Source organism: Jatropha curcas, chromosome 6 (genome assembly GCF_041381405.1).
Source record: "Jatropha curcas cultivar XTBG-Jc1 chromosome 6, XTBG_Jcur_1.0, whole genome shotgun sequence".
Classification (NCBI taxonomy): Eukaryota; Viridiplantae; Streptophyta; class Magnoliopsida; order Malpighiales; family Euphorbiaceae; genus Jatropha; species Jatropha curcas.
The window spans coordinates 24,471,363-24,492,244 of NC_143156.1; the positions used below are offsets into that span (position 1 = coordinate 24,471,363).

At 33.1% G+C, this 20,882-nt stretch overlaps 2 protein-coding genes across 4 annotated transcripts; both read left to right on the forward strand.

Moving 5' to 3' along the window:
- Positions 1-10,661: 10,661 nt before the first annotated feature.
- Positions 10,662-12,988, forward strand: LOC149495772 (transcriptional corepressor LEUNIG-like). 2 transcript variants are annotated; one of them, XM_089722254.1, is made up of 3 exons: positions 10,662-11,107; positions 11,653-12,267; positions 12,386-12,523. In XM_089722254.1, the coding sequence occupies exons 1-3, from the start codon at positions 10,742-10,744 to the stop codon at positions 12,428-12,430; spliced, it is 1,026 nt and encodes a 341-aa protein (XP_089578380.1). In that variant the 5' UTR covers positions 10,662-10,741; the 3' UTR covers positions 12,431-12,523. The 2 variants fall into 2 exon arrangements, with proteins under 2 accessions (XP_089578380.1, XP_089578379.1); XM_089722253.1 differs by having other exon boundaries at positions 10,663-11,107; positions 11,653-12,988.
- A 4,404-nt stretch (positions 12,989-17,392) lies between these two features.
- On the forward strand, positions 17,393-19,859 carry LOC119371070 (uncharacterized). 2 transcript variants are annotated; one of them, XM_089722276.1, is made up of 2 exons: positions 17,393-17,988; positions 18,935-19,859. In XM_089722276.1, exons 1-2 carry the CDS (start codon positions 17,704-17,706, stop codon positions 19,403-19,405), a joined length of 756 nt encoding a protein of 251 aa, XP_089578402.1. In that variant the 5' UTR covers positions 17,393-17,703; the 3' UTR covers positions 19,406-19,859. The 2 variants fall into 2 exon arrangements, with proteins under 2 accessions (XP_089578402.1, XP_037496471.2); XM_037640543.2 differs by having other exon boundaries at positions 17,397-17,988; positions 18,932-19,859.
- The last annotated feature ends 1,023 nt before the right edge of the window (positions 19,860-20,882 follow it).

Here is a 20,882-nt window from a genome sequence, read left to right on the forward strand (position 1 = left end):
TTTTTTCATATAAGATGTGCATGCCATGTTTTATATTTACGTGTACAAGATGGTTTAAAAATTCTTGATTCTTTTATTTCTCCAATTAAAAAAGCTATTTCATATTTATGGACACATCCCCAAGTGATGAAAAGTTGGGCTAAATTTTGTAAAGAAAATAATAAAAGACCAAAACGTTTTCCAAAGGATGTCCCAACTCATTGGAATTCAACATATGAATTACTAAACGAGTCTTTTTCTTATAAAGAATTATTATGTTTTTTTTGTTACTAATAATATTGAGGATATTAATTTATATCCACAAAATTGGGAGATTTGTGCAAAAAATTTAGATATTTTAAAAATTTTTAATGATGCTACCTATAAATTTAGTGGGGTTTATTATCTCACGTCTAATTTATTTTTACCTATGTGTATTAATATTGTTACTGCACTCCAAGAATTTCAAAATGATGATTTATTAAAAGATTGTATTTTTTCAATGAAAAAAATGGTTATCTTATTTTAAAAATATATCACCTCTTTATCTTGTTGCTATTGTATTTGATCCTAGATGTAGAATGGATGTTTTATGTGATTATTTGACTATTTATTATGATGTATTAAATCTTGATGTAGAAGATAATGTTAATATAAATGTAGTAATGCATGAAGTTAAACAAAATATTATGCAATTATATAATGAATTTGTTCAAGTTTCTAGTTCATCTACTTCTATTTCTACTTCTTCTCAATCTAATATTCCACAATTTTCAACACAAAGGGTAAGTGGTGTTAGTGTTGCTCAACAAGTTTTATTGCAAAGACAAAAAAGAACAAGGGAATCCAGTTCTATTTCTGAATTTGATAATTATCTAACAACTTCTTTTGAGTTTGGTGATGATTATGCAGATGCAGATTTTCCAATTTTAGATTGGTGGAGTCATCACGCAAATACTTTTCCAATTCTTTCTTTACTTGCAAAACAAATTTTAGCAGCTCCGGTCTCCACTGTTGCGGTTGAACAAGCTTTTAGTCAAGGAGGTAACATACTTGATGAAACACGATCTCGTATGATACCCGATTCATTAGAAGCACAAGTGTGCGTGGATGATTGGACCAAAGCCGAACTAAGAGCCCAAGAAAATCCAAAAGAAAATGAAGATTTATTTGATTTATACGATGGGTCCTCAACGGGAACATCAACCGGTGGTGCAAATAACGATTAAGGTAAAAGGGGTGAAATTGATATAAGGTAAGTAAGAACTACGTGGGCTTTGATTTCTCTAAACCCCAAGAGGATACGTAGGCAACTTAATTTTTTTTTTAAACAAAAAAAAATTAAGTTCAAGCCCTTTTTTTTTTTTTTAAATTATGTTCAAACTTAAAAAAAAAAAAATTCAGTTCAAATTTTTTTTTTAAAAAATCATTATGTTCAACACTCAACAATTCAAGTCTTAAAAAAAATAAATTTAATTGAAGTATTTTTTAATTTTTTAGGTGTATTTTTTAATTTTTTATGTTCAAATAATTTTTTTTTAAACCGGTCTTCAAAATTTAAAATTTTTTAGGTGTATTTTTTAATTTTTTATGTTCAAATAATTTTTTTTTTAACCGGTCTTCATATTTTAAAATTTTTTAACTGTATTTTTTAATTTTTTATGTTCACATAATTTTTTTTTTAAATCGGTATTCAAAATTTAAAATTTAAAATTATGCGATTCGCCGAAAAATCAATCGGAACCGTCGGTTTATTAATCGGATCGGAACCGGAACCGAAACCGGAACCAGACGGTTCCAAACCGGAACCAGAACTGGACCATTTCGGTTCGGTTCCGGTTCCAGCTTTTCTGGAATCGGAACCGCCGGTTCCGGAACCGTGGCCATGCTTAAGTATATGACATGAGAAGTATACTTCATAACAATTTTTTTTTTTTTTGCTCTTTTCTTTTTCCTATATTCTTTAGCCATGTTTTCTTCTCATGAAATATTCTATAAAGCATTTAATAATAGTGAAATATTTTATGGAGACATTTAACTATAATAAAAATTGGGAAAATTACCTTCTAAAAAAAATTGGAAAATTTACTATTTCATCTCTAAAAAATATTTAAATTAACCGGTGTATTCTTATAATCTGAAAACATATTAATATATTCTTAATTTTTATTTTTGTCATACCATTTGACCTTTCCGTTCATATTTTATACTTTTCCGTTAAATTCTGAGCTAAAAGATAAAAATACCCTTAATTAACAAACAAATAATACTGCTCATACTCAAAAATTATATCATGTTCGAAGATGTCTGAGATTATCATGTTCTAAGTTGAACTTGAGAATTTTCTTTATTTTAGAAAAAATAATAGAAAAATTAAAGAAAATGAAGAACCATACGTTGTAAAGGACACGGGCGAGGAGAGGAATCAATTTGAGGTGAGCGGTGGTGGAGGTGGCAGTTGTGATGGGAGATGAGCTGGTAAGGTGGCGGTGCTGGTGGTGATGGGAATAGAGATTGTCTCTTAAGAGGAAGGTAAATAGAAAAAAGGAATTTTTATTTTTTATGGGTATTTAGGCATAAAAGTTTTATCTGGAAGGACCAGCTTAATTTCACGTGTGGAACTTGAGCTATACATCCTATTACATTAACCTTTCTAAAATTCAATTTGTTATGTAAAATTATATAAACTGTCATCAGTGTTACATAAAAAGTAATCTATTAAATTTTTCGTTTAGGAGTGGATGGAAAGCTGACGTGTACATCATTAAAATATTTAAAATGAAAAACTTGCCACTTCAACCTTATTAATCAGCTTTATAAGGTTCTCTCTCCGGCCTATGTACTAATTCTCTACTCGTTGCAATATGTGTGTTGCCCTATTGTTCTTTTTTTTTTTTCTTTTATCTTTGTACTTCCAATCTGAACAATAAATGAGGCTACAAAACACAACCACAAAATCAATTTAATCACGCACCACTATGCTTTTATGAACTGGACTGCTCTTTTATGAATTATGCTAAATTTTAGAGGGTCAAAAGATATAATATTTTGTGTGTGTATATGTCATGATCCATTACCTTGGAGCAGACCGACATTAGAATCTAGGTAGATTTAAAGCCACCAAAACTCATAGTAAACTAAAAATATACCAAACAAACTTTTTTGTTCAATAAAAATAGTCTCATGCCCAACATCATCAACATTTAATATATTATAAATCTTGGATTCACTTTGCCCCAATTCATCATAGTATATATAAATATACGCTATTCCAAGAGAAATCACAAAGCAATTTGAATAAATTATGGGGTTTTTAATTTATGGTGGATTAAGTGTCAGTGAGAATTTAGTGCAAGGCTTTGGATGAAGAACATGAGAGCGTGAAAGAACTGGGATGTTCTTCTGGTTTTCACACTTGCCAATATATATAACACAAACTTTCAAGGCATAAAAAGCATAGTGCCTAAGTAGTTCAATCGCATAAAAAGAACCACTGATTTTATTCTCAATTGAACCATCTAAGATTTAAAAATATATATTCTTATTTTTAAATCCCAAAACCCACAAATCATGAAAAACGAAAAAGAGTAATTACAAATTTTCAGAAAAGAAAAGAGCAATTACAAGAGAAAGAATTAGAAACATAAATTGAAAATAATTAAAAAAAAGAGATATATCAAAAGTAGAAGTGAAAAATTTTTTAAATGAAAAAAGGAAAAGCTTTCATTTGTTCATTTATTTAATACAAAAATTATACGTATCTATTGAAGGTTTTGAAGTAAAGAGGATAGTGACTCAGGCAATTCTTGTGCTCTTCGCTTCTTTTTCTTTTTGATTTAAAGACCCTAATTTCTCCAAATAAAAACAAAATCTGTAGGTGAGTTCTTCACGAGATGAGTTCAAATTTTGTTGCATGCTAGGGTAAAAAATAAATTATTTTCTTGAAAAAAAAAGAGTGAGAAAAAGAGAAAAAATAATACTGCAATAAAGTAAAGATCTGTTTATAGAGAGATAAAAAAAAAAAAAATTCAGAATAAAGTTGGAGACCACTACAATTTCTATTTGGTGGAGGTTCCCGTTGGGATTATAACTGATCCCGAGTGGGGCCCGCGGAAAAATACCGGTAGTAAAAATAAAATTAAAATTACTATTACCACATATACCTTCAATAATTTCGTATTGGATATTGACGATCGAATCCACCAGAAATAATAACTACGGTAAAAATTAAATAATTACCGTAAATCTCAGATGAAAAATAAGAACACCGAGATTTACGTGGTTCACCCTTCAACTGTTATGGGCTACGTCCACGGGACAAAAACTCCGAATAATTCTTCCACTAAAAATAATAGGTACAAAAGAGAATACAAAAATTGTGGTACTCTAAGTGTTTCCAAAAAACATCCCAAAAATTACAATCCTCACTATTTTCTCTCTTTCCCAATTTTATGAACCCGTTCCTAAAATTTTCTATACACTCTATGTATTTCTATTCTTTTGTTTTTTTGTACATTGAAGAGGGATTCGCTACCTCTATTTATAGGAGAGGTTATGAGAGAGCCGTGTGTAAATCATTCACGGCTCTCCATCTTTGTCAAAATTTCATGCCAAATTTTCTTTCCTTTTTCTTTTCTTCTCCGCAACCTCCTTTGAACAACAAAAAAAACGTGCCCTTTTTTTTTCTTTGTTCAAACTTGTGTGGGTCCACAACACCACACATCTTCTTCTCTCTTTTTTTTTCTTTCAAACTTATGTGTGTCCCACATGTTGGAGGGACCCCACAACAATTCTCCCCCTCCCGACTACACGGTGGGACTCTCCATTCCTGCTGCTTTGACACACAGTTTGAATTTCTTCTTCAGAACGACCTTTGTCAATATATCTGCAGCATTTCTGTCTGTGTGGATTTTCCGCAACTGGAACTGCTTCTCTTCAATGGCAAGTCTATGCCAATGATATCTTACATCAATGTGCTTCGTTCGTGCATGATACATAGTATTTTTGCTCAAGTCTAACGCACTTTGACTATCACAATAAACTATATATTCTTCCTGCTGCACGCCCAATTCTTGAAAGAATTGCTTTAACCAAAGCATTTCCTTTCCTGCTTCCGTTGCTGCAACGTACTCTGCTTCAGTCGTTGATAACGAAACACATTTTTGTAATCTTGACTGCCATGAAATAGCTTCCCCGAGAATGTAAATAGGTATCCTGATGTAGATTTCCTTTCATCAAGATCATAGGCCATATCTGCATCTGTGTAACCAACAAGTGCAGCCTTTTCACCTCCAAAAGTTAAACATAACTTTGAAGTTCCTCTCAGGTATCTGAAAATTCACTTTACTGCTTCCCAATATGTCTTTTGGGGATTTGACAAAAATCGACTCACAACGCCAACTGCATGAGCGATATCTGGTCTCATACACACCATTGTGTACATTAAACTTCCGACCGCTGAAGAATATGGAACATTTGACATATCTCCTTTTTCTTTCTCTGTTGATAGGTAGGATTTCTTACTCAACTTAAAATGAGGGGCAAGCGGAGTGCTAATTGGTTTAGCATTCTTCATATTGAACCTCTCTAAAACTCATTCAATATATTTTCCTGCGATAACCATAATATGCAGGACTTTTTGTCTCGAATAATCTCCATTCCGAGAATTCGCCTTGCCGATCCCAAATCCTTCATGTCAAATGCTTTTGACAAATTACTCTTTAACTTGCTAATCATATGTGCATCTGGTCCAACAATTAGCATATCATCAACATATAAGAGAAGGATGATAAATTTACCATCAGGGAATTTCCGGACATATACACAAGGATCTGCATCTGTCCTTTTGTAACCTTGATTCACCATGAAAGAATCAAACTTTTTATACCATTGTCGCAGGGCTTGTTTCAACCCGTACAAGCTTTTCTTTAAGCGACAAACCATGTCCTCTTTTCCCTTGACCTTGAATCCTTCTGGTTGTTCCATATAGATTTCTTCTTCTAGATCCCCATGCAAGAATGCGGTCTTTACATCAAGCTGCTCCAACTCAAGATTCAAACTGGCTACTAGACCTAGCACAACTCAAATAGAACTCATTTTCACAACTGGTGAAAAAATCTCATCAAAGTCAATACCTTTCTTTTGAGTAAAGCCTTTGACGACCAATCGAGCTTTGTATCTCACTAGATTGCCATCATCTTTCTTCAGTTTGTACACCCATTTGTTCTTGAGTGTTCTCTTCCCTTTTGGAAGTTTCACCAACTCATACGTGTTATTCTTTTTCAAAGAATTCATCTCTTCTTGCATGGCCTTTGTTTAGCAATCTCGGCCTTTGCAAGATTTCACATCTTGGAAGCTCTCTGGCTCCCCCTCATCAGTAATCAAAATGTAATCCGAACTAGGGTACCTTGTAGATGTTTGGCGCTCTCTGGTTGACCTTCTTAACTGAGGTTCAACTCCTTCTGGTGTAATGGGGTTCTCTGGCTCCCCCTGCTCAACACCCTCTGCATCACTTTATCATCCACAATTGTCTCTTGATCCCCTACGACTGGTTCTTCTTCTTCTTCTCGTTCTGATTCTGGCATTCCTCCTCCTATGGCATCATCTGTAGGAATGCTTCCTGGTGTAATATCAACAACACCATCACTTGTGGATTCTTCACAAGTTGTATCTGCCACGATCTCATTCTCGTGGAATACTACATCTCGGCTCCGGACAACTTTCTTTTTCACTGGGTCCCACAACCTATAGCCAAACTCTTCGTCTCCAAAACCGACAAAAGTGTAAGGAACTGTCTTGTCATCAAGCTTTGATCTCTGCTCCTTCGGAACATGCATAAATGCCTTGCAGCTAAATACCCTCAAGTGAGAGTATGAAATATTTCTACCTGTCCAGACCTTCTCCGGGATATCAAAATCCAAAGGTGCTGAAGGTAGTAGGTTGATTAGGTAGACAGCAGTATTGATAGCTTCTCCCCAAAATGGCTTAGGTAAGTTGGCCATTTTGAGCATGGATCTGACTCTTTCAATAATGGTGCGATTCATTCGTTCAGCAACGCCGTTGTGTTGAGGCGTACCAAGGACTGTCTTTTCATGCCTGATACCATGCTGACTACAATACTCTCTAAACTCCTTAGAGAGATATTCAACACCATTATCCGTGCGCAAACACTTCAATGCAACTCCAGTCTCCCTTTCCATCATCGCATGGAATTGCTGAAAGTGCTTGAATACTTGGTCTTTTGTGCACAACAAATATATCCATGTTTTTTGTGAGAAATCATCAATGAAGGTAATAAAATATCTACTTCCTCCAAGTGATTCTACCTCTATGGGACCACATACGTCAGAGTGTACCAACTCCAACTTGTTGTCTCTCCGTCTAGAGCTTTTCAAAAATGAGACATGATGTTGCTTCCCAAATAAACAATAATCACAAGGGTTTATTTTACCTTTGGCTAATAGTATGAGGGACTTCTTAGCCAACATATTCAACCCTTTCTCACTAACGTGCGCCAGTTGCCTATGCCACAAATTTGGTGAAGCATCATCTGCAACTGTATTCAGTTGTCCCGCATATATTATTGCATGTGTCTTGTACAGTGAGCAACATAATTTTCCTCTCGCCACCACCAAAGACCCTTTGGTGAGTTTCCAATTACCGTCACCTGTATGATGGTGATAGCCTTCCTTGTCCAGTACACTCACAGACAACAGGTTCAACCGAAGATCGGGAATATGTCTCACATTTTTAAGTGTTAATGTGCACCCGATACTTGTTTTTATGCAAATATCATCAATTCCCACCACTTGCGAGACACTATTATTTCCCATTTTAATAGTGCCAAAGTCTCCTGCTTTATAAGTGGAAAAATATTCCCTTTTTGGAACACAGTGGTATGAAGCACCGGAGTCTACTATCCATTCGGTATCTGCATCTCCAACATGACAACAATCTGCATCATGAGTGACTAAAGTCACCTCACCATCTTCTCCTGAGACTGTAGCAGATGTATTTCTGTCATTCTCCTGTCTTCGGTTTGCATTATCATGTTTGAGTAAACGACAATTTCTTTTGAGATGACCCTCTTTACCGCAATGGTAACACTTTCTCATCTCTCTGAACTTGGATCTACCACCTGATTTTTCATCCCTTGGACCTCTACTCTTGCTCCGACCCCTATTCTCTGTGACAAGGGCTTGTGAACTAGTACTAGCAACATCTCTTCTTCTTAGCTCTTCATTGAGTAGTCTATTCTTTACCATAGACATTGTTACCACACCATTTGGAGCTGAGTTACTCAATGACACCAGAAGAGTATCCCAACTATCCGGTAGAGATCCCAACAGTAGGCATGCTTGCATCTTGTCTTCTAAGGACATACCGCTAACTGCTAACTCAGTTACGAGTCCTTCAAAATCGTTTAGATGTTGTGTAATTGATCGTCCCTTTGACAGCTTCAAGTTCATGACTTTACGCATCATGAAGACTTTTCCTTAAGCATTCGTAGCCTCGTACATATTCTCTAATTTCTTCCAGAGAACTTAATGATCTTTTTCATTTCTCACGTGATTGTACAGGCTAGCATCTATCCATTGGCGTATTGTACCCAATGTCTGCTTTTTTAATTTCTCCCACTGTCTTTGTTTCATTTCTTCTGGCTTTGCACTGTCACCTTCAATTGGATCGTACAGATCTTTGCAATTGAGGTAATCCTCCATTCTGGATTTCTACATTGAGTAATTCGAATTTGTCAATTTGATCATTGCCCCGTCGTTTGCCATGTCGAATTCTGAATCTGACAAAAAATTTACTATTCACGAAATTCACTATTCACGTGAATAGTAACTTTGTAGAAATTGACAGACTTTACCAACCAAAGGCTCTGATACCAGTTGTTGGGATTATAACTGATCCCGAGTGGGGCTCGCGAAAAAATACCGGTGGTAAAAGTAAAATTAAAATTACTAATACCACATATACCTCCAATAATTTTGTATTGGATATTGACGATCGAATCCACCAGAAATAATAACTACGGTAAAAATTAAATAATTACCGTAAATACCAGATGAAAAATAAGAACACCGAGATTTACGTGGTTCACCCTTCAACTATTATGCGCTACGTCCACGGGACAAAAACTCCAAATAATTCTTCCACTAAAAATAGTAGGTACAAAAGAGAATACAAAAATAGTGGTACTCTAAGTGTTTCTCAAAAAACACCCCAAAAATTACAATCCTCATTATTTTCTCTCTTTCCCAATTTTAGGAACCCTTTCCTAAAATTTTCTATACACTCTATGTATTTCTATTCTTTTGTTTTTTGTACATTGAAGAGGGATTCGCTACCTCTATTTATAGGAGAGGTTACGAGAGAGCCGTGTGTAACTCATTCACGGCTCTCCATCTTTGTCAAAATTTCATGCCAATTTTTCTTTCCTTTTTCTTTTCTTCTCTGCAGCATCCTTTGAACAACAAAAAAAACGTGCCTTTTTTTTTTCTTTGTTTAAACTTGGGTGGATCCACAACACCACACATCTCCTTTTCTCTCTTTTTTTTTTTCAAACTTGTGTGGGTCCAGAACACCACACATGTCGGAGGGACCCCACAGTTCCGGCAGTAACGACTGAGGTAGCCATCAAACAATGGAAGAAAAAAATAACAAGGAGAGAGAAAATCAAAGTTGATAATTGAGGTGAAAAATTTTTTATTTTAAATGTTTAATTATGTAGTCTGTCACCACTCCATCCAGTCTTTAACCGAAAATTTAACAAGTTGGCTTTTATGTAATATTAATTGAAGTTTATATACTTGTACGTAATAAATTAAATTTTAGGGACGTCAATATAATAAGATCAATAATTCAGATAAAATGACCAAATAATTTAATAAAAGCAAAAATTAGATATATATTAATGTATTTTCTAAAATATAAGGATATAAGCAAATTATTTTCAATATTTTATAGGGATATTATATATTGGTTGAAGTAAATTCTGTTAAAGCAAGTGCAGACAAAGTAGTTTGTTGCGAGTTCTCATCAGATGGAAAATTACTTGCCAGTGGTGGACATGATAAAAAGGTGGCATTGTGGGATACAGAAAGAGAAAATTTAAAGTCGAAGACCATCCTTGAAGAACATTCATCACTGATTACAGATGTTCGTTTTAGTCCAAGTATGCCACAGCTCGCAACATCTTCATTCGATAAAACTGTCAAGGTCTGGGGTACAAATGATCCCAATAACTCAATTTGCACATTTACAAATGGATCGAATGCACAGTTGTTAACTCAATATCACAAATATTGTGATAATAATATATCCATGCATTTATATGACTCTGATATTATAATTTTTTAAATTATTAAGAAATAAAAATTATAGATTTAGAAGTATTTTTCCTTCTCATTATTTGCAAGTATTAATGATAATTATATAATTATTATAAACACTAAACCTTCTTAAATAAAATAATAATTGAATAAATTAAGTTATAGCAAATTTATTAATATGGATGTTTAGGTCTTTCTATTAATTCTTTATTCTATTGATTCTATTATTTTTAGCGACTAAAAACATGAATATAATCTAGAATAAGAATTTAATTCCCCATTTCATCCCTCCTTCCCAACTAAAGGTGACCTTACTTTTAAGATTCCATGCTTAAAAAGCATTAGCAAACAAAAATTTTAAGAAAGCACCACCATCTATTCTATTATTGACCCAGTTTCTCCTCTCTCGCTTAGCTTAGCTTCAAATGGCAAAAAACCCATTCGTATTTCCCTCTACGTTTTCCAATTCTCAATCATCAATTCCATCTTCTTCTTCTTCTCCGTCACCATCTTTTAATTCATACTCTTCATATCCATCTTCTCCAAGTCTGAATTCCCCTTTTCATCCTTCTCATCAAAGTCTTCCCTTACCGCCTTCCCAAACTTCTTCAAGCCATTTCAGCTTGCCTTCTAAGGATGTTGTCGGACCTTGCGCCACTTGCAAAATCCTTCGCCGGCAATGCACCGACAAGTGTTATTTAGCTTCCTATTTTCCTTCAACTACTGAACCGCATAATTTCACTGTCGTTGATAGTCGCTTCGGACTCAGCGATGTCCACGAGTTCCTGCAGGTATGATTTTAAATTGCTCCTTAATTAGAAAACAGTTATATACCAAATTGAGTTCATCATTATCTATTTCTTGGTGTGTCTATTGGGACGGAATTATCATAATTTGAGCCCGATGCTGGCTAGATTCCATTGCAATGAATTTGTAAAATCTTGTACAATTGATTTAGAATTTTACATTTTCTAGTTGGTATGATTGACTTTAGTTCTATGAAGTTGAAAAGTTACACCAAATTTCATTTTTTATAAATGAATTCTACGTCTTCGAGTCATTTAACCAATTATGGGTAGTGTGGCTTTGGAAAAATTCAAAGCTATACCTCAATGAAGCTATACCTCAATGAAGTTCAAATAAAATTTTGTTAATTTTATTAATATCAGATTGAATTTAGGAATCGTAATGAAAATAAATTGCGAGTTCAGGTAGTACTTGACACAATTAGTCCACTCTAGAATTAGTCTTTTTCAGAATGAGATTAAATTTGCACATCATGAGTTAAAGAAAAAGTGTTAACATGAGTTTGATCACAATGTTGTCTATTTTGCAGCTCAACCGCAATTCTTCATCTTACGTTCCACTATTATTGTTGTTGAGAGACACAAGTAAAGATGGAAATCAGCTCCAGGCAAACCCCAGCAACGGTAGCAATATTGTTCCATATCGAACTAATGTTAATATTAATGGCAAACCCATGCTTGCCAATTCTGAAAACTCAAAAGCTCATTCATACAGTAGCTCTTCAAAGCCTCTAAATATGTTTGGAACTAACGACACAGGCACTCTTACATCTCCAGCAAAACAGTTAGGGGATAATAATAATCTCGACTTGCAGGCTGATATGGTGGGTCTAAATATGCCTGTGGGTAATGTTGATCGAAGTGATAAAGTTGCTCGTAAACATGATATTAATCGGTTGTTTACATTCGTTGAAGTAAATTCTGCTAGAGCAAGTGCAGGCAAAGTTGTTTGTTGCGACTTCTCATCAGATGGAAAATTGCTTGCCAGTGGTGGACATGATAAAAAGGTGGTATTGTGGGATACAGAAAGAGAAAAGCTAAAGCCGAAGACCATCCTTAAAGAACATTCATCACTGATTACAGATGTTCGTTTTAGTCCAATTATGCCACAGCTCGCAACATCTTCATTCGATAAAACTGTCAAGGTCTGGGATACAAATGATCCCAATAACTCAATATGCACATTTACAGGACATTCTACTTCTATCATGTCAATAGATTTCCACCCATTTAAGGATGATCTTATTTGCTCTTGCGATGCAGATTGTGAACTGCGTTACTGGAGTATCGGAAATGGTACTTGTCTAAAAATAACAAAGGGTGGTACAGCCCAAATAAGATTTCAGCCGCGTCTAGGGAGGTATCTTGCTGCTGCTAATTATAATTTTGTAAATATAATTGATGTTGAGACAGGAGCTCTCTGGCATTCATTTCGGGGACATAACAAGCCAATCAGCTCTTTATCCTGGGATCCTTCTGGACAGTATCTAGCGTCTGTCAGTGATGACTCTGCTAGACTGTGGAGTCTCCTGTCAGGGAGTGATGAGAACTGCAGTGATGCCATGAGTTGGCCTGGCAACGAATTCCGCTCCTGTGTTTTCCATCCTACATACCCTTCTTTGCTAGTCATTGGTGGTTACCTGTGTTTGGAGCTTTGGAATATGGCTGAGAACAAGACTCTGACCGTGCCTGCTCATGAAGGATTAATTAGTGCCTTAGCTGTATCACCTTTGACAAGCTTGATTGCTTCTGCTAGCCATGATAAGCTTATCAAACTTTGGAAGTAATATAAGCATCTCTCCAAGCATTTTTATAATTGTCATTTGACTATTTTCAACTTAAAAATCTTTTTTTTTTTTTTTTGAATGCCAAAGGTAGAAATTTATTAATAATGGTTTGATTATTTGACTTCGAAGTCAATATGTGAGATCTTATCCCCGTCCAATCTGCAGGGTAGGCCGCACTGCCTTAGAAGCATAATTAATACCTTTGATATATGACATTAGAAGCATAGATTCACAATTTTTTTACCTTTGATATATGACATTAGAAGCATAGATTCACAATTTTTTTTTTCCTTTTTCTTTTTTTGAAAATTATAATCTTATCTTCATATCTTATTGAAAATAATTATTTTGGATATGTCTTTCTAAATCTTTATGTTTTGCTAAGATTATAAATAATTTGTCTTTCCGTGCGTACTAATAGAATTTTTCTATTTGTCAGACCACAAAAGCTCGATAAAAAGTGAGAGATAAAAATTTTATAATTAAAATATCCTTAGAAAAAGATCGAGAAAATTCCTTTCCTTCTTTTATCCTCTTTCAACTCTCAAAGAAATTCCTCAAAAAATGGTAAGGAAAAACACCCCCTCACCAAAAATAAAAAATAAAAGGGGTCAAGCACTCCAACTCCTCCTTCCATCTTTCAACAATCAAATTCAACTCTTTCTTTTAATGTAGCTAAACTGAAAAAAAAATCATCAATGTTATAATTAAAACATCTTCCTAGATCAAGCAATTGTTAGATGAATTCTTCTCTTTCTTTTAATGTAATCAAACTAAAAAATTTCATCAATAGTATAATTATATTCCGAAATCAAAATTCCGAAATCAATCAATTATCGTATCAAAAAATACTCCAAAAATGAATATTCAAAAACCTTTTTTTTTTTGTTATTAGATATCCGGCAAGGTCAACCCTATTACTGTCTTCTTTAATTAAAAGATGAAATAAATCTCAATTTCCTCTCTAAATTTAAAAGTAATATACAATTTGCCCAAAAATTAATTTTCTATACAATTTACAGTTACAATTGTATTAGAACAAAAAGCCCACTTTTTTTAAAGTAATGTTTTATATTTTAACTAATAAAATTATTTTAAAAGTTTAAAATTAGGAAAGAAAAATATGAAAATAATTATAAAAAGTATAGTATTTTATCTTTGATTTTTTGACAAATAATTAAACAAATATTTGATTTAAGAAACGTATAAAATTAGAAAAATATTTGATAATATTGAAATATTTGATTACAAACGTATCTATTATTTTCTGGTTTCATTATTTTTTAATTATATTTATTTAGATTAAATGTTTAATTATTTTTAATTATATATATGATTTATATCAAATAATTTATTTTTTTGATAAAAAATTGAGCATTTTGCTTTTTTTGGGGTCCATGTGGTTTTGAGATGGCAATATGTGGATCTCACTAACAACCATGTCAAGCGAGCTTCCAACACTTCTTGAACGGAGGCTATAGTTGCTGCAAAAACTAAGTTCAATGCTGTAATTGATAAAATTAAAAAAAAAGGGCCAAAATTGAAAAAAACTTAAAAGTTTAGGTTTTTTTGAAGTCATTAAGCCTAATGTAAATTATAAATTAAATAAATTTATTTAAAAATCCTATTAGTAAATAATATAATACTTCATCTATTAAAAATTGTAAAAAAAATAAAACAAATGTGCGTGTATATATATATAGGAAAAATGGTGACAAAGTAGAACCAGAGAATTCGCTCCGATTCCTAATAATAAATTTACCCTTTCACCATCTACTAGGAGGACCCATCCAACAAACTATACCCATCAAGCTCAATCATTAACTTAAAAGGCCACACATCGGTCCCGCCACTGATCAACGTAGAATAAGGTCTAGCCACACTCCTTGTGTGGACAAGTAGACATGACCTCAATATAGTCACAACACCAGCCGTGGTGAGACCTTAAGCCATCGGAGGTCCAGTTGAGACTGCAAATGGACGAGCCAATGTAAGGGCCACACCTGGTGAAAATGTCGAGATTATCATGTTCGAAGATGAAATTGAGAATTTTCTTTATTTTAGAAAAATAATAGAAAAATTAAAGAAAATGAAGAACCATATATTGTAGAGGACACGGGCGAGGAGAGGGATCAATTTGAGGTGAGCGGTGGTGGAGGTGGCAGTTGTGATGGGAGATGAGCTGGTAACGTGGCGGTGGTGGAGGTGATGGGAATAGAGATTGTATCTAAAGAGGAAGGTAAAGAGAAAAAAGATAAAGAAAAAAGGATTTTTTTTTTTTTAATGGGTATTTAGGTATAAAAGTTCTATCTCTCAGTTTTAGCCTGCTTTTGTAGCTTGACAAATGGTATAACTCAAACAATATGAATACGAGGACCAGCTTAGTTTCACCCATGGAACTTGAGCTATAGACCTTATACATTAATCTTCCTAAAATTCAACTTATTATAAAAAATATAAACTTTAATTAGTGTTACATAAAAAGCAGTCTGTTAGATTTTTCATTAAAGAGTAGATGAAAAGCTCACGTGTGCATCGTTAAAATATTTAAAATGAAAAACTTGCCATCTCAACAGTATTGATGAGCTTTATAAAGTTCTCTCTCCTGCCTGTGTACTATTTCTCTACTCGTTGCAATATGCGTGTTGCCCTATTGTGTTTTTCTTTTTTTTTTTTTTTTATATATCTTTGTACTTCCTATCTGAACAACGAACAAGACCATAAAACACAACCACAAAATCAACCTAATCAAGCACCACTGTTCCTTTATGAACTTAATTGCTCTTTTATCAATTATGCTAAATTTTATGGGGTCAAAAGATAGAATATTTTGTGTGTATGTTTCATGACCCGATACCTTGAGTCAGATCGACAATAAAATCTAGATAGGCTTAAAACCACAAAAACCTGTAATAAACTAAAAATATTTCAAACAAACTTCTTGTTCAATAAAAATAGTCTTAGGTTCAAATCATTAATATTTAACATATTATAAGTTTTGAGCTCGCTTGGCCGATTCATCCTAGTATATATAGATATATACACTGTTCCAAGAGAAATCACAAAGCAATTTGAATAAATTATGGGGTTTTTAATTTATGGTGGATTAAGTGTTAGTGAGAATTTAGTGCAGGGCTTTGGATGAAGAACATGAGAGCGGTGAAAGAACTCAGATTTTCTTCTGGTTTTCACAGTTTCCAATATATATAACACAAACTTTCATGGCATAAAAAGCATGGTGCCTAAGTAGTTCAATCGCATAAAAAGAGCCACTGATTTTATTCTCAATTGAACCATCTAAGATTTAAAAATATATATTCTTATTTTTAAATCCCAAAACCCACAAATCATGAAAAATGAAAAAGAGTAATTACAAATTTTCAGAAAAGAAAAGAGTAATTAGAAGAGAAAGAATTAGAAACATAAATTGAAAATAATTAAAAAAAAGAGATATATCAAAAGTAGAGTGAGAACTTTTTTTAAATAAAAAAAGGAAAAGCTTTTATTTTTTCATTTATTTAATACAAAAATTACACGTATCTATTGAAGGTCTTGAAGCAAAGAGGATAGTGACTCATGCAATTTTTGTGTTCTTCATTTCTTTTTCTTTTTGATTTAAAAACACCGAATAATTCTTCTACTATAAAATAGTAGGTACAAAAGAAATTATAAAAATAGTAATACTCTAAGTATTTCTCAAAAAAACATCTCAAAAATTATAATTCTCACTATTTTCTCTCTTTTCTAATTTTAAGAACCTCTTTCTAACATTATACGAGGTTGGTTTTATGGTGGTGTTTTTGTACATAGAAGAAGCAATTTTCTCCTATATTTATATTTATAAGAGAAGAAAGTGTAGTCATGAGATGTGTACAGCTCATGTGCCACTTGCCTTCTTTCTTTTTTTTTTTTTTTTTAATTCTCTTTCATAACGTATATACAGCTTTTAAGTTTGTTGTATGCATGTTGAATCTTCCTTTTTCTTTTTTTTCTTTTTTTTTTACATGTGTGTGGGTCTCATATATTAATTCTAGAATGACCAAATAATTTAATAAAAGCAAAAATTAGAAATATATTAATATATTTTCTAAAATACAATGATAGACACAAGTTAATTTTAATATTCCATATGGATACAATCATAATTTTCCATCAAAATTTTATGTTTTCTTCGAATTATTAATATAATGAATGATTTTAAAATTCTCCTTTAAATTTTTTTTTAAAAAAGTATTTTCAAAATCGTTTTTTCGCTCGTATTATACTCTACATTAATATTAATTTGATGGAAGTGAATATTTAAAATTCATGGAGCCAACCTCATAATTTGGGAGGAAGGCTTGATTGTTGCAGTAAGTGTTTAATTATAACCAAAATAATGAAGAAATAACGATTCAAAATTTAGAGTATTATTTACTTCTAGAAATAAATTTAAAACACAAAAGTTACTCCAATAGTCCAGCTCATAATCAATGAACGATCATTTAAGGGGAAAAAAAAAAAAAAAAAAACCAAAATGTGAAGGGACATGGAAAGGATACTGCCACACTTTCCATTACTTTTCGTTACCTGCAATATCGTATTCCTTACTCACCGTTACCAAACAAATATTGAAAATAATACCAGCAAAGCAACCATTAACCAGTGACCCATTTTTTGCAAGAGTAGCTCTTTCCTCCGTTACATCTCTGTCTCTATCTGGATCTCTCTTTCTATGGGAAACAACCATTCTTCTTTCCATCTACACTCTCTTCTTCTCTACCATCATTTCCGTCATCGTCGCCGTCGCCGTCGATGTCGCCGTCGCCATCATCTAATTCTCCATGTCCATCTTCTCAAAGTCTGAATTCTCCTTTTCAGCCTTCTTTTCCCTTCCCTCCTTCCCTAACTTCTTCAAGTCATGTCGCCGGCCCACCTTCTGCAACGGTTATCGGACCTTGTGCCGCATGTAAAATCCTTGGCCAGCGATGTACGGATAAGTGTTATATAGCTTCTTATTTCCCTTCAACCACTGAACCACATAAATTCACCGTTGTTGGCAGTCTTTTCGGTGATGACGATATCGTCGACTACCTACAGGTAAAATTTAAATTACTCTAATTAAAAATAATTACATATCAAATTAGGTATCGTTATTCATACTTTGAGGAAATTTTTGATGGAAAAGAGATTGCCATTATTAAGTCTCCATATGAAAAGTACTTGGGTGCCCTTGTTGCTAGCTGCTCGACTCGCTGGAGCTAATTCGATAAACTTATAAAGCTGAGTTCGAGCCGAGACATTGAACTCGCTTAATAAATGAATCAAAGTCGAGTCAAGCCGAGTTATTAAGCTCGCTTAATAAATGGGTCTGAGTCAAGCTTATTAGCTTGTGAGCTGGTTTTGTCAAGCCAAGCAAGACAGTTGGCAAACCAGCTTTATTAGGCCGAGCTAAGCTTAGAGCTAACCTAATAAGCTAAAATTAATTAAACTTATATCAGAAAAACTTACTTTCGGTTTGATATATTTCAAGCTCGAGTTCAAACTTGATGATTATCGAGTCGAGCTTGAATTTGACTATTTTTGCACAAACCGAGTTCGAGCTCTGACTCCTTAGCGTGAAATGAGCTTGAGTTCAAATATATTCTTATCGAGCCAAGCCCATCTTAACCAAATAATTTAGCTTCCTGTTTTCCTCCAAGTACTGAACTCCCAATGTTAATTTGGTGCCACTGTAATAAAAAATTTTATGCTTGGTTTAGAATGTTATACTTTAATTTCATGCTTGGGCATGAATAACGAAAATGTTTATTTCAATCAAATAAATTTAGTTTTGTGAAATTGGACAAATTACACCAAATCCCGTTTTTTATAAATGAATTTTACATCTTAAAGTCGTTTAACCAAATAAGAGTTCAGAGGGTCATTGCTTTGGAAAAATTTAGACTTATAACTCAATGAACTACAAATAAAAATTTGCACATCAAAAGTAGAAAAGAAAAGGTATTAGCATCAGTTTGACATAATGTTGTTTATTTTGCAGCAGAACAGCAGTTCTTCATCTTATGTTCCATTATTATTGTTGTTGAGAGACACAAGTAAAGATGGAACCCAACTGCAGTCAAATCCCAGCAAGACTAGCAATATTAATGGCCAACGCCAATCCATGCTTGCCAATTCGGAAAACTCAAAAGCCCATTCGTACAGTAGTTCTTCAAAGCCTCTAATAATGATGTTTGGAACTAATGACGACAAAGGCACTCTTACATCCCCAGCGAATCATTTAGGGGATAATATTGATCTTAATTGCAGTCTGAAATGGAGGATGAATCTCTCAAGTTTATTGTTGATCAAAGGGATAAAGTTGCTCATAAAGATGATAGTAAAGACTTCACATTTGCTCATCCCTATATCACTTCTTCAAAGCCCCCAGAGATTTTTGGAAGTGGTTGCCCAAACTTACCATGGGTTTCAACTACAGTTTATGGTCCAAAGGGAAGAACAATTTTTGGTGTAACGTATGGATACAGTGAAACTCAAATCAAAATTGTGTGCGCTTGCCATGGTTCCCACATGTCTCCCGAGGAATTTGTTAGGCATGCAAGCGAAGAGAATGTTAATCTGGAAAATGGAAATGGCAGTGCTTCAGCCTCGTTTCCAAGCACTGATCGTGCATATAGTGAGCCATGGTGGCCAGGATTCTCTTCTTTGTCACGTGGAACTCAAGAAGACAAGCTGGCTGTCAAAACGAGTGGCATACAATCTTATCTAGACTGGGCGTAAAATGGAGGAGAATAGAGGGGAAACAAATAGAATGAAAGAGAAAATCATTTATCTTGGGATTTTACTTATTTCCAGAAGTTTGTAGACAAATTCAACTCCTATCAAAGGAAATAATTGTATTTTTATAACTAAAATTCCCCTTCTCCTCAGCCGAACAAAATAAAATTATTTCTCCTCCCTTCCCTTCATTAATTTTTTACTTTCCCAACACAACAATGTCAATATCTTCCAATTCACTCTTCCCCTTCCCTTCTCTTAGTTTTAAAAAAAGTTACTAAAGAAGAAAACCTATTGTGGCAAATGTATTAAGACAGTTGGAACCGTCAATTCTAACCGGTTGAAAGAACTTCTGGTTCTGACTTGTTCTTAGAACCGTCGGATTACGGTTCCACAAAATTTAAAATCCAGTTTCAACTGTTTCTGAATCGATGGTTTTAATTATGAAAACTGGATTTTGGTCATGCCTAACTAAGATTCAACTCTCAATTCACCCTTGAAAATTTTTCTTAATATTTTATTACATGTTGACCTGGGAATTTTTTTTTTCTCACCACTGTTCACCTATCGTCTAATATGTAATGTTAGTTTAGTTCATAATATTAATTTATTTTATTTGACATCTTATAAAGTAATTGGATTAGTTTTTTTTTAATTTATATAAAAATTAATATTTATTTAGTAATAGTCATTGTATTTATTATATTCCCTTTCATGCTTTAAACATTATAAGAATTATAATCAATACCTAATATTATACAAAAATTAATAATAGTTATAAATAATTAACGTGGAATGCAGCCCATAAAATAATATATATATTGCAAAACTATTAGTAATAGCTAATTTTCTACAAATAGTATTTTAAAATTTTTTTCAACTTATACTTTGCTTTGCTATTAGTAATAACCAAATATATATATATATATATATATATATATATATATATATATATATATATATATATATATATATATATATATATATATATATATAATTAGTCGTTATTCTGCACTTCAAGCGTAGGTATTTATGTATTACTCGATAATTGTTATAATTGAATTATTCGATAAGTTTTTAATTTATAATTTTTTATTGAAATTTTTTTCGTTAATAACAATAATTAATCTCAATATTTAGTCATAAATGGATGAACATTTGAAATTTTAAAAAATTATTAATTTAATTTTTTAATCCAAATTTAACATAATAGA

Excerpts from the sequence above, each read along its gene's own strand:
- LOC119371070 (XM_037640543.2), top strand. The coding sequence starts at position 17,704 with ATGTCGCCGTCGCCATCATCTAATTCTCCATGTCCATCTTCTCAAAGT. Across the intron at positions 17,989-18,931 it reads ATATCGTCGACTACCTACAG|CAGAACAGCAGTTCTTCATC; the intron begins GTAAAATTTAAA and ends TTTATTTTGCAG.
- LOC149495772 (XM_089722253.1), top strand. The coding sequence starts at position 10,742 with ATGGCAAAAAACCCATTCGTATTTCCCTCTACGTTTTCCAATTCTCAA. Across the intron at positions 11,108-11,652 it reads ATGTCCACGAGTTCCTGCAG|CTCAACCGCAATTCTTCATC; the intron begins GTATGATTTTAA and ends TCTATTTTGCAG.